The 11,927-nt window shown below is 40.3% G+C and overlaps 5 protein-coding genes across 5 annotated transcripts in view; 4 read left to right on the top strand and 1 right to left on the bottom strand.

Annotated features, from left to right (window-relative positions):
* Window positions 1-11,595, bottom strand: part of LOC124313070 (gamma-aminobutyric acid receptor subunit beta-like) — a 53,009-nt gene extending 41,414 nt beyond the window's left edge. Inside the window, exons 1-3 of the mRNA XM_046777786.1 lie at window positions 11,061-11,595; window positions 9,752-9,831; window positions 7,805-7,872 (exon numbers count right to left, since the gene is read on the bottom strand). Of these exons, the coding sequence (XP_046633742.1) occupies window positions 7,805-7,872; window positions 9,752-9,831; window positions 11,061-11,161 (249 nt within the window). The 5' untranslated portion in view covers window positions 11,162-11,595. The remainder of the gene's footprint in view (window positions 1-7,804; window positions 7,873-9,751; window positions 9,832-11,060) is intronic.
* Window positions 1-11,927, top strand: part of LOC124313083 (dipeptidase 1-like) — a 1,013,891-nt gene that overhangs the window by 507,580 nt on the left and 494,384 nt on the right. The window lies entirely within an intron of this gene.
* The window catches only part of LOC124313366 (vitelline membrane outer layer protein 1 homolog), a 242,008-nt gene that overhangs the window by 13,249 nt on the left and 216,832 nt on the right, over window positions 1-11,927 (top strand). The gene's annotated exons all lie outside the window — the stretch shown is intronic.
* On the top strand, window positions 552-1,382 carry LOC124313411 (vitelline membrane outer layer protein 1 homolog). Its single transcript, XM_046778331.1, has 3 exons — window positions 552-610; window positions 685-935; window positions 996-1,382. Exons 2-3 carry the CDS (start codon window positions 697-699, stop codon window positions 1,291-1,293), a joined length of 537 nt encoding a protein of 178 aa, XP_046634287.1. The 5' UTR covers window positions 552-610; window positions 685-696; the 3' UTR covers window positions 1,294-1,382.
* On the top strand, window positions 2,799-3,696 carry LOC124313397 (vitelline membrane outer layer protein 1 homolog). Its single transcript, XM_046778315.1, has 3 exons — window positions 2,799-2,900; window positions 2,958-3,201; window positions 3,264-3,696. Exons 2-3 carry the CDS (start codon window positions 2,969-2,971, stop codon window positions 3,580-3,582), a joined length of 552 nt encoding a protein of 183 aa, XP_046634271.1. The 5' UTR covers window positions 2,799-2,900; window positions 2,958-2,968; the 3' UTR covers window positions 3,583-3,696.

The following is an 11,927-nucleotide window of genomic DNA, read 5'->3' as shown; positions in this document are numbered from 1 at the left end:
ATTCCCTTAACGTGTAGAATTAAACAAAAAGGGGAAAATTTAAAAAGGTAATCAGCGGGCATGATGGAGATTGCTCCTTATACCTCGGGTGGTAACAGACTCTTTCCTTGCTCGATGAGGGTGCGCAATTGGACTACAAATGACAACGGAAAGAAGTCAAGCGAGGAAACGCCCAAGAGTGCGAACGGATATTTCTGATGACGATTATTTACTTCCAAGAAAAGTTTAAAAAGCGCATCTCACAAGTGTCACACAATTTAAAAAAAAAATGTTATTGCTGTAAATTTCAATGTCATCCAAAATAGCCTTGATTGCAAATGCAGCATACAATCAGCATATTTAAGTGGGGGGGGGGGGGAAACCCAAAAAACTGGTTCCATCATTGAAAACAAAGTAGAAACATCCCAGTTAAACCATCGCCCAGTTAACCCAGAAAAATTCAAATCCGCTTTTATTTTGTTGCAAAATTTGCGTTAAACGCCCTAACCTTCCTTTCCGGTTCTTCCCCAGCTTGTGTGAATCGTATAAAAAGGGAACAGAATCAATGCAAAGGATCCTCAGTTCCCTTGGTTCGTCAGTAAGTGGCAATCGCTCCCGATTAATAACGAAGGTACGAGTTGCTTTGGCTTTCTTACAATTTTACTTGTATTAATTAATTAATTTTTTTTTTTTTTTTTTGTTTAGTCCAATTAAAAAATGACTAAACTGATGCAATTCGTTGCTCTCACGGCCGTTCTTTGCTGTTTTCTACCAACGACGGTTACGTCCATTTATTGGGGCGATTGGGGAGAAGTTGAGCACTGCCCCAAAGGTGAACAGGCAATTGGATTTTCATTGAAAACTGAGCGAGAGCAAGGAGACGGTGACGATTCGGCACTCAACAGCATTTCCCTGAAATGTTCAGGCGGTAGTTGGATTTACTCAACTCAAGGACCGTGAGTGGTCAAATCATTGCATGATTCACTAAGGTACTAATGTGAATGTCCTGATTACAGATGGGGAGAATGGGGCAAAAACTTTCTTTGCCCGACAGGTAGTTGGCTTACATCATGTCAGCTTCGTGTTGAACCTAAGCAGGGAGCAGGAGACGACACGGCTGCCAATAATTTGAACTGCATGTGCAACTGGGGCGAGATGTTGTACGGAGACGGGCTCAGTTTGGGTAGTTGGGAAGAATGGTCTGATTATTGCGACGACAACGGCATCAATGGTATAAAAACCCGAGTGCAAAAAGACCAAGGAGCTGCAGGAGACGACACGAGTCTCAACGACGTTCAATTCAGTTGCTGGTAACAACGTGATGCATACAATAGAATCGTCTAGAACAGACGGTTTGATTAGTCGGATTGCTGGACGATTCTACACCTGCTTCTTTTTTTTTCAGTTTTTTTATTTCTTTTTTTTTTTTCATTTCAGTTCTTTTAACACGTGTAATCTTAATACAGATTTCTGTGGTCTATCTTTTGGTTTGCTTGCTCATCATTTCGAAGTGCTTCAATGAATCACGAGAAAACCATCTGATTGGAGGTCGACTGCGTAGCGGACCAACAATTTGTCGTTAAGTTGTCAAATTGTACCAATCACGAGTAGAACTGGCACAAATAGTACTAAAATTGTCGCACAATCCAGAATATGTTATTAATGTCAACTGGCTGTCAATTTCAATGTCACCCAAAATAGCCTTGATTGCAAATGCAGCATAACAATCAGCATGTTTAAGTGGAAGGAAAACCAGAAAACTGGTTCCGTCAACACAACACAACAAAACAAAACAAAACAAAAGAACAAGCCTACTTTTAAGTAGTTTGTTTCAAATCGAGTCACCAAACCAAGAAAGGGACAAACGGCAATCACAAGGCAGTTATGAACGAATGGCTGATCACACTGCTTTCAGTGATTAAAGATTTGTCATTCAACTGCTATCTACCCGACAAACGTGTGAAAAGGCGTTGAATAGAGTCAGCCGTAAATTATCACTTCTAGTGAGTTACGAAATGGTTTGGTTACACCCAAATAAATTACTGGTTGATTAAATCACGATTATGGCTATTTCATATCTGGTATCCATTTAGCAATTTTGTTTTCAAAATTTCCAAAACGACAAATTTCGTTTAACGGCTTACAGAATATCAATATGAAATAACCCAATTTGCCCTTCGTGATGCAAGTAGATTCGAGGATACTATCTCGAGTTCATTGAACTGAAGAAGTAAAGACAAAATTTAAGAAGCGCATGGTGGAAATTATATCTTTAATTCGGGTGGTGACATTCCTTGGTCGACTATGGCAATACCGTTGATGCACAATTTGACTAAAAACGAAAATGGAAAGAAGTCAAGCGGGGAAACGCCCCAGGAGTTCGAATGGATTTACACAACTTTGGTACAATTAAACATTCTCCTCGCCATCTTCCCTCGAAGATGAGCATTTAAACATTTAATTGACGGGCAAAATTAAAATTTGGTATACAGGTAAACAAGCTGATGACAATCATTTACTAACAAGAAAAGTATAAAAAGAAAGAAAGAAAAAGCGCATCTCACAAGGGTCGCACAATTAAGAAAATTTTATTAAGCTGTAAATTTCAATGTCATCCAAAATAGGCTTGATTGTAAAAATACAGCATGCAACCAGCATATTTAAGTGGGAGGAAAACCAGAAAACTGGTTCCATCATCGAAAACAAAGTAGAAACATCCCAGTTAAACCATCGCCCAGTTAACCCTGAAAAATTCAAATCTGCCTTTATTTTGTTGCAAAATTTGTGCTGGACGCCCCAACCTTCCTTTCCGGTTCTTCCCCAGCTTGCGTGAATCGTATAAAAAGGGAACAGAATCAATGCAAAGAATCATCAGTTCCCTTGGTTCATCAATCGGTGGCAATCACTCCCGATAAATAAAGGTACGTGTTGATTTTACTTTTAATGATTTACTGTATTATATCATTTTTTGGTTTTAGGTTAATTTAAAATGCTGATGAAATTCGTTTGTCTCACGGCTGTACTTTGCTGTTCACTTATGCTGATTACGGCCACTGCTGAGCTCGCATGGAACCAAGTTGAGAATTGCCATAATTATATTTTTCGGACAATTGGATTTTCATTGAAAGCTCGGAGAGGGGATGGAGTAGGCGACGACACGGCTCTAAAAGGCATTTCCCTGAAATGCTCTGACGATAGTTGGATTTACTCTGGTCAAGAACCGTGAGTGTGTTAATATTTTCATGATATACCATACGGTACTAATGTGAATGTCCTGATTTTAGATCGGGAGAATGGGGTGAGAATTTTATTTGCCCGAACAACGGTTTTCTTTTTCGGTGCCAACTTCGTGTTGAACCCAAGAATGGGATCACGGTGGTCAACAATTTGAAATGCTTTTGCTTGCTCCGCAATGGGAAAGTAGAAGAGTTGGAAGGGGACGGGCTCAATCAAGGCATTTGGGAAGAAATGTACACTTTAGACCAATTTTGCCGCAACGGCATCATTGGTCTACAGACCCAAGTGTTGAAAAACACGGCTCTCACCAACATTTCATTTACTTGCTCTAAATCTGATGGTTGGGGTTGGGTTGGTCGGCGTTGAATTACTTCACTGTATCTTGGACAATTAACGGATTGCGGTCAACTATGTGATGGACCCACAATTCGTTCATTCATAAACAATTTCAAAGCGTCAAATACAGTCAATTGGAAATAACTTCTAGTTTGTTGAAGTCATCCTGAATTACTGGTTTAATTAGTCTCTAGTCATAATAGGTTATCATATCTGATAATTGCTCGATCAAGATTATTCAGATTTTAGAAGTAACAAAAAATATAAGTCCTCAATCTTCTCTTCGTGATCAATTAGATTCGAGGATAATAATAAATCATGAAAGCCAATGAACCAAAGAGGAAAATTTAAAAACAAATTTTTCAAGCACAAGAAATGGTTTGCAGATAACACAAGGTAGCAAGAGATCACATTCTTGGGCTATGCATGTCCGATGGCCAATCGGACTAGAAATAAAAACGGAAGAAAGTCAAGCGGGAAAAACGTCCGAGTTTGGGGTGAATTGGCTTTACTCAACGCACTTCGGGTTAAAAATTGAAATTCTCATGGCGATCTTGAAGGTAATAACGCCAAGTTTAAATTTTTTTTAGATTCTATTTGGTGTAATGGAAATGTGGGTCCTACACAAAAACAAAACAAAACATAGAAGAAAAACAAGACGCTAAAATTTTTACAAAATCAACTGGTTTGCTTCAACGAAAACAAAAATTGTCCACATTTCCGGCTATTCGCGAGTAAAAAATCCGGTCGGTATTTTCTACCTCTTTGGAAATTAGCCACGAATCAATTCTTAATGTTGGTTATACCGAAAAAAAAAAAAAAAGATCAACTGACTATGACGAATCTAGTTTTCCGGATATCAATATAAAATAAACCCAATTTTCCCTTCGTGATGCGAGTAGATTCGAGGAGTAAACAAAAAAATTTGAGAAATCAGAACGCATGATGAAGATTGTATCTATAATTCGGGTGGTAACAGACACTGGTCGACGATGGCAATACCGTCAATGTACAATTGGACTTCGAAAATGGAAAGCAGTCAAGCGGGGAAACGCCCAGGAGTGCGAATGGATTTACACAACTTTGGTACAATTAAACATTCTCCTCGTCACCTTCCCTCGGCGATGAAAATTTAATCATTAAATTGATGGGCAAAATAACTGAAAATTATGTATACAGGTACACAAGCTGATGACGATTATTTACTTACAAGAAAAGTTTAAAAAGCGCATCTCACAAGTGTCGCAAAATTTAAAAAAAATGTTATTGCTGTAAATTTCAATGTCATCCAAAATAGCCTTGATTGCAAATGTAGCATACAATCAGCATATTTAAGTGGGAGGAAAAGCAGAAAACTGGTTCCATCATTGAAAACAAAGAAGAAACATCCCAGTTAAACCATCGCCCAGTTAACCCTGAAAAACTCAAGTCCGTCTTTATTTTGTTGCAAAATTTGCGTTAAACGCCCCAACCTTCCTTTCCGGTTCTTCCCCAGCTTGCGTGAATCGTATAAATAGGGAACAGAATCAATGCAAAGAATCATCAGTTCTCTTGGTTCGTCAATCGGTGGCAATCACTCCCGATTAACAACGAAGGTAAGTAGTGATTTTGCTTGTTTACTAATTTACATGTTATAAATTATTCTGTGGTTTTAGCCGGATCTGAAATGAGTAAACCGATGCAATTCGTTGCTCTCATGGCCGTTCTTTGCTGTTTTCTACCAACGACGGTTACGGCCACTTCGGGCGATTGGGGCGAAATTGAGCGCTGCCCCGAAGGTGAAGTTGCCTTTGGATTTTCATTGAAAATTCAGCAAGAGGAAGAAGACGGTGCAGTAACCGGCATTTCTCTGAGATGCACTGAGCGTGTTTGGATTTACTCTGCTCAAGGATCGTGAGTGTGCAAATAAATTGCATGATCAAATAAGGTACTAATGTGGATATCCTGATTTTAGAACGGGAAAATGGGGCAGACAATTCATGTGCCCGGGCATGGGTTCGCTTAGAGCATCCAAACTTCGTGTTAAAACTAAGGAAGAAGGAGATGTCACGGTGGTCACCAATGTGAGTGTCTTTTGCTACCCCAACTATGATCAAGACAGCGAGATGAGAGGGCATGGTTTCATTTTCGGCGATTGGAAAGCAATGGAACTTTGCGAATACGGCATCATTGGTCTACAGACATTGGTGAGCAACAACGCTGTCAGCAACGTTAAATTCATTTGCTCGGGATGGCGGCCAAATTGGTGGGACAGATAAACAGGACAGCGGTTTTATTAGTTTTATTGTTTGACGATTCAAAACTTGTTTTTCTTTGATGCATTTTCGTTCTTCTGACTTGTGGGATCTTGTTCTTGGGGTTGGCTGACTATTTCAAAGGCTATTTCTTCACTGGTGTATCTTTAGACAACTAACGGATTGCGGTCAACTGTGTGATGAACCAACAATTCGTTAATTCATAGTAAACAATTTCAAAGCGTCGAATACAGTCAATTGGAAATTACTTCTAGTTTGTTCTGAAGTCATACTCAAATGAATTAAGTTGATTGAATTCATCTCTAGTGATGAGGAAAATTTTCAAGTGCAAACAAAATGGTGTGCAGATACCCACGAAAGCAACAGATTCTTGGGCTACCATGCCCTCTAGGCAATTGGACTAGAAATGAAAACGGAAGGAAGTCGAGCGGGAAAAAAAAACGTTCAAATCGGTGGAGTAAATGGCTTTACTCAACGCAGGGTGAAGAAGTGAATGAGAGAGTGAATGAAGAGACCACGATTCTACTGTTTCCAACTCTGCTCCAAATTGGCATCGCGTTTCATTCGGAAAATGAAATCAGGGCGCAAAATTTCTTCATCAATCGAAAATTCACGGCCAAAAAAAAGACCAACATTTCAAACTCAACCGATGGAAATATTTCTGGAAGTCTGGCTGCACTGTGCGCCACACAGAAAGTTGTTAAAACTCTGACAAGAAATCAAATATGGGTAAAAAGCACACCTGGAAAACTGTGGCAAAGTCGAGTAATGCCCCGACGACGGCAAAGCCATCATTGAATTCACGCTGCTGAACGAACGATCGCAACGAAGTGGCAACGACACGGCACTCAACGCAATTTACTCGACTGCAAGGCCGAATGTTATGTGAATCAAATGTTGGGGGGGTCTCGTTACCAACGTCGACTTTTTCCTCTTTTTCATCCCACCCGCATCATCAGTCAAGGAAATTGGGGGAGAAAATTTCTTGTGCCAGTCTGGCAGCTACATGACATCGTGCCAATTACAAGTACAGTCGCCCCAGAGGAGCCGGCGACGACACGACGGCCAACAATTTGAACTGCAGCAGCGGCCAGACGTTTGCAGAGGAAACGGGACCCAATTGCGGGGCGAATGGAACTGAATGGTTTCACGTCTGGTCGCAGGGGGAATCTGCGGCCTGCAAACGCGGGTGGATAAATCACGTGATTACGGAGAGACAACACGGGTCTCGACGACGTTTCCTTCTTCGTGCTGCAGCTAAGGTTAAAAATCGAACAACCCCCATTCAGAAATTTCTCAATCGATTGAATTGTTACTGCAGTAGTTTTTGTACAATAATCTCCAACAAAAGACAAAATTGGTTGCAACATACAAAAAGATGCCTAATAAATAATTCCACCCATTTTTATTTCAATATTCCCGCCGAATATTAAAGATGGAAAAAATAAAAGTGGCAAAAGAAATGATCAGGGTCATCGATCAAACGTCACATGTTGTAGCCTATAGGGCGCAATCTTATACCAGAGGCCTTTGATAGTAATATTAAATAATGGAAATAATAATAATGGAATAGATCGCTTTCTCTACTCCATTCGCTAGCCAACGGTTATTATTGCGATTGCATTTCTGTATGGATGTGTGATGGCCTCCAGCGACCACCGTCCTTGCCCAGCAATAGCTGCATTTTTCTCCGTCGATATCGTACACTCACATACATACACACTATATATATAGTGCAGTATATATACTCTGTCAACTTTGCCATTGTAAGTCCACTAAAAATAACGGAGACCCCCACGCGATCCGATATTCGCTTCAAGTCTTCCGTCCCCTCAGGGCAGCCCGATGCCATAAAACGAATATACACATTTATAGGAGCTGTGTGCGCCATTGTAAAAAGAAAAAAAAAACGTAGACACGTGACGCCGAATTCAAATAGAATCAACAAATGAATAAAAAAAAAGAGAGAGAAAAGTATAGACTAGGATCAGACTTACCATCGTCACTTCCGACAGGGAACTGATGGTGATGATGCCCATCGAAACTTGAATCTGCACCGGAATTCCTGTTTAAAGAGAAAATAAAAAGATTCGATCAAATTCAGTTCGTCATAATTTTTCTTATTTTTGGAAGGTATCGCGTAGCCGCAGACATTTCAAATTTTAATAAATGCGGAATAATAACAAGGAACGGGATGTTTGCGGTCTTCTCTCTCTAAATATGCGGATCAATATTTCATCAAATAACATTCTCCTATTCTTTAGAAAAAAGGAATATTCGCCAGTGTCTGTCTGCTGTCAGATCCAGGCAAACGGTTTGATCCGATTAAGACTTTTCCAACTTCCCTCCCAAAAAATAAAATAAAATAAAGAAAAAAGGTCCTGCCCGATCTTTTTTTCTTTCGTCTTTGAAAGTTATTGATTTTAGGATCGGACCTCGAGGGCTATTACTCTTTGATAACAATAATTGCGGAGCTTCTTTCCGTGAAATGATGTTGCCCAGCTGCGGCCGGCTTTCTTAATAGGCTGCCAAACCGCAGCGTCAGCTCAAACAACGAGAAGCGACTACTATCCGACGTTAGAAATACAACTGTTTTATACGTAGAGATAATAGCCTTTGCTATCTCTCTCGATGTAAGACGATGGTGGAGGGGGGACCATTAAAGGGAGAACACAGAAGCTGGGTCGGATTGATTTTTCATTTAGGTTTAGTTGCTGCTTTCGCTCTCTCACACTTTGCTCTAGCTGTGCTGCTGCTGCTGCTCTATTGCCCAGCCATTGTTCCGTCTGGCCTTCATCCACTTTTCGCCGAGTAGAAGGTTGTGGGTTGGGCCATTTCACAGGCTCTTACAGAAATTCAGTTAAGACGTAAACCGATTCACCCCAGAAAGATTTATATATATGTAAACATAAAGTTTCGCTCTCTAGCGGATAGCTAAGAGCTTATCCGGCCCAAACAATAATTGCACATGTCCTATTATACCTCATGCTCCTGGATCAGCCTCCTATTTTTTTTAATATAACAGCAGACGAAAAAAAGAAGAATAATCGGCGTAACAACATCTCGAAATGGAACACGGTTTGTGGCGGATATTATACGTGTGTGTATCTATACACACACGTACATAACTCTGACAGCCGGAAGAGAACAAACACAAACACACACAGAGAGCGAGGCGGGATGGAAATCAATAACACGACAGGGAATAGTATATAGATTTATATACACAACTAGAAAAAACGGTTGTGTGTATGTGTGCGAGAGAGAGATGAGGTTTTTAATAGCCCGGCCATTTGTTTTCTATGTCATCGGCTTAAAAAAGGTTATTATTATATAAAACAAAAAAGCGGGAGCTTTGGGCAAATCTATAGAAGAAAATAGTTGCTGTATTGATTTGTGTGCCTCTCTTGTCTGTGTGTGTACACTTCTAATTTGTTCCGGTTTGTTTAGCTCCGGCTCCGGCTCCTTAATTGATAATACCGCACCCTGTCGCCACGCTATCAGGCCTTTTTTATTATTTATTGAGGTTAAATTGAGAGTCATCAAATGACGACAGTCATAAGTCTCATTCCACCAGCCAAAAAATAAATATAAAAAGAGTAATCTCTACTGTTCTTCTTCTTATTAAACAAAGAAAAGATGAAGTCGGCCAGAGAATATGAGCATTATTCGCTAGGGAGGGAATGAAGGAGAGCGGCCATAATGTGTGTAGCAGTAGGTACCTACAATAAGTGGCCATCAACGGAGCGTGATGTTTGTCCATCAAAACTTACGCCACATCATTGTTATTATTACACACACACACACACCGTTCTACCCCGGCCGTAATAAATAACTCGACATCCTAGCTAGCGTATAATCAGAAAAGCGCAGACAAAATCTCAACTATAATAAAATATGGACAGAATTTAATGTTGAATACAAAAAGATATAGAAAAACTCACCGCCGTAATTGGGACGAACGCGTTTGTCATAGCCGATCTGAAGTCCGTTGAGGATGCCGGAGATGTTATAATGATGCTTCCTGCGCAGTGGTGTGTAATCCGCCGTGTCGCCAGGAGAAGAAGATACATGCAAAAGGTAACACACACAAAGTTGGGAGAAAGTCATTAGTGCTGAAAAGTTTTTGGCGAGAGTCGTCGAGAGCAGCAGAGTTTTACCATCATCATCATCATCATCATCATCATTAGGGTGTCTGTTATCGATTAAATATTCCTATGCAAAATGAAACTGTCGTCGTCACGGGGAATGAAAATCAACTGGAAAGGAATTTTCCTCCTTTCTGTGAGAAGATTTCCACAGCGTAACAAAATCGATAACTATTTACACTCAAGTTTCTACCGGGCTGTGTGTATATCTGTCAATTTAAAGTCCATTATAGATTTTTGTTTTGTTTTGAGACACACATAAAAGACGGACCCGTTATTTTAAGTTGGACATTATTTACAGGATAGAACTGTGGAAAGATACGGGAGTGATGCTGACACCATCCCGAGAGATGCCATTTGTCCTGAGGGATATCAACAAAAAGGAATGTAGGAGCTCTACTACTACTACACACACGCTCCTTACAGCTCCTATACATCATCTAGGATACATCAAAAGTCGTCGGGGGGTAAAAGTAAAATAGGTTTCCTTGTTCTATATTATATAGAACGACGGGCAAAATTGAGATATCAAGAAACGTCAGGAGAAATTGCGTACGAATATTGTGTGTGCATAGACGATGGAAATAGTTACGTACGTGTGACGTGGCCATCTGTTTCTACACAGATAATATGCAATACAATTGTTACTCAGCTCTCCCTTTACTGTGAAATATCGTGTGTACCCAACTAATAATACATTATTATAATGATGCTCTTGTTTCTTCCCGGGGCATGGAATTTGAATTTACACAAAAGATGCTGTGCAACTGGGCTGTTGTTGTCATTCCCTCCTAAAAAAGGGGGCGTAATCAAAAATTCAAAAAAGAAAAGCGGCCATCTTCTTTTTTTGGTGACCCATCCTCCAGAAAAAAAGAAAAATATCTAACCCCCCCTCCTCACGCCTCGTGTGTCACTTGGATTTTTTCTCGACGCGATAATATCCTCGAGAGATTTGGGAAGCGTGTCCACTCTCATTTCTTAGCGGTTAGATGATGGACACATGGCTTATTATCTATAATATACTGTCGTTCACGCTCGACAAAACGTGGAAATAACCAACGAACGAACGACACACACAATATGGAAGAAGGAAGAATTTCGTTACCCAGTGTCGGATGCAGCCGACGTCGGTCCGGGCGTCAAAATGACGACGAGACCCAATAAGAAGACGGTCCATTTCGACACGAGCTGCACGATCGACAACATTTTCTTTCGTATTTTAAATTGTTTTTCTTTCTATCTCACCAGTTTTATTCAGAAATCGATAAGGTCACGTTTATTCACTCACGTATGTCCACTCAAAAATCACTGGTAATAATTCAATTTTCTTTTATTCAAAATTGCCTAGCACTTGATCCACCACTGAATTTAAAGAATGTCGTACGAAAATGAAAAATCTTTAAACTTTCATTCGATGTCTCACGAACGTGTGAGCAACTGCCGTTGCTCCCTGCTCCTAGCGGTAGCACCAGCGTTCTGACCGGCCTCGTGCACGTCTAGCCGCCGACGTTACCCGGGGCAGAGCCAGCGCCACTGGTGGCAGAAACTTGAACTCGACAAGGTGCTTCTGCGCTGCGGTGATCTCTTCTGCTCAGTCCAATTTTTATCATTTCTTTTTTGTGTGTGTTCCGATAGATCTACAAAGTTGCATTTCCTCTCGACTCTGTTGGGAATTGAAAAGGAAATAAAAAAATAAAATGTAGACTTTGTCCTCCACCCAGGTATATTTTTTTTATTTTCTGCGGGATAATTCTCCAACTTTGTGTATAGGAAAGATCAATCGGCGGTCTGATCTTGTGCGGAATTATGTAAATCTATATATGGCCCACCAGGCGATTCCAAGATTCCCTATGATGTAACATGTAAATCAGGTTGTTAAAAAATAAAATCAAAATCAATTTAAAAAAGGAACACTTGAAAGATAGTTCAGTCGAATCAGCGATGGGTCTAATTATGCACCGCCGCCAGATGA

The sequence above is a fragment of the Daphnia pulicaria genome, chromosome 9 (assembly GCF_021234035.1).
Source record: "Daphnia pulicaria isolate SC F1-1A chromosome 9, SC_F0-13Bv2, whole genome shotgun sequence".
NCBI classification, from domain to species: Eukaryota; Metazoa; Arthropoda; class Branchiopoda; order Diplostraca; family Daphniidae; genus Daphnia; species Daphnia pulicaria.
This window is presented reverse-complemented; position numbering and strand designations above follow the sequence as displayed.

What these genes read in the sequence shown, in the direction of transcription:
- LOC124313411 (XM_046778331.1), top strand. Translation starts at nt 697, where the DNA reads ATGACTAAACTGATGCAATTCGTTGCTCTCACGGCCGTTCTTTGCTGT. An exon ending in ATTTACTCAACTCAAGGACC is followed by an intron (nt 936 to 995) that starts GTGAGTGGTCAA and finishes TCCTGATTACAG; the next exon opens with ATGGGGAGAATGGGGCAAAA.
- LOC124313397 (XM_046778315.1), top strand. Translation starts at nt 2,969, where the DNA reads ATGCTGATGAAATTCGTTTGTCTCACGGCTGTACTTTGCTGTTCACTT. An exon ending in ATTTACTCTGGTCAAGAACC is followed by an intron (nt 3,202 to 3,263) that starts GTGAGTGTGTTA and finishes TCCTGATTTTAG; the next exon opens with ATCGGGAGAATGGGGTGAGA.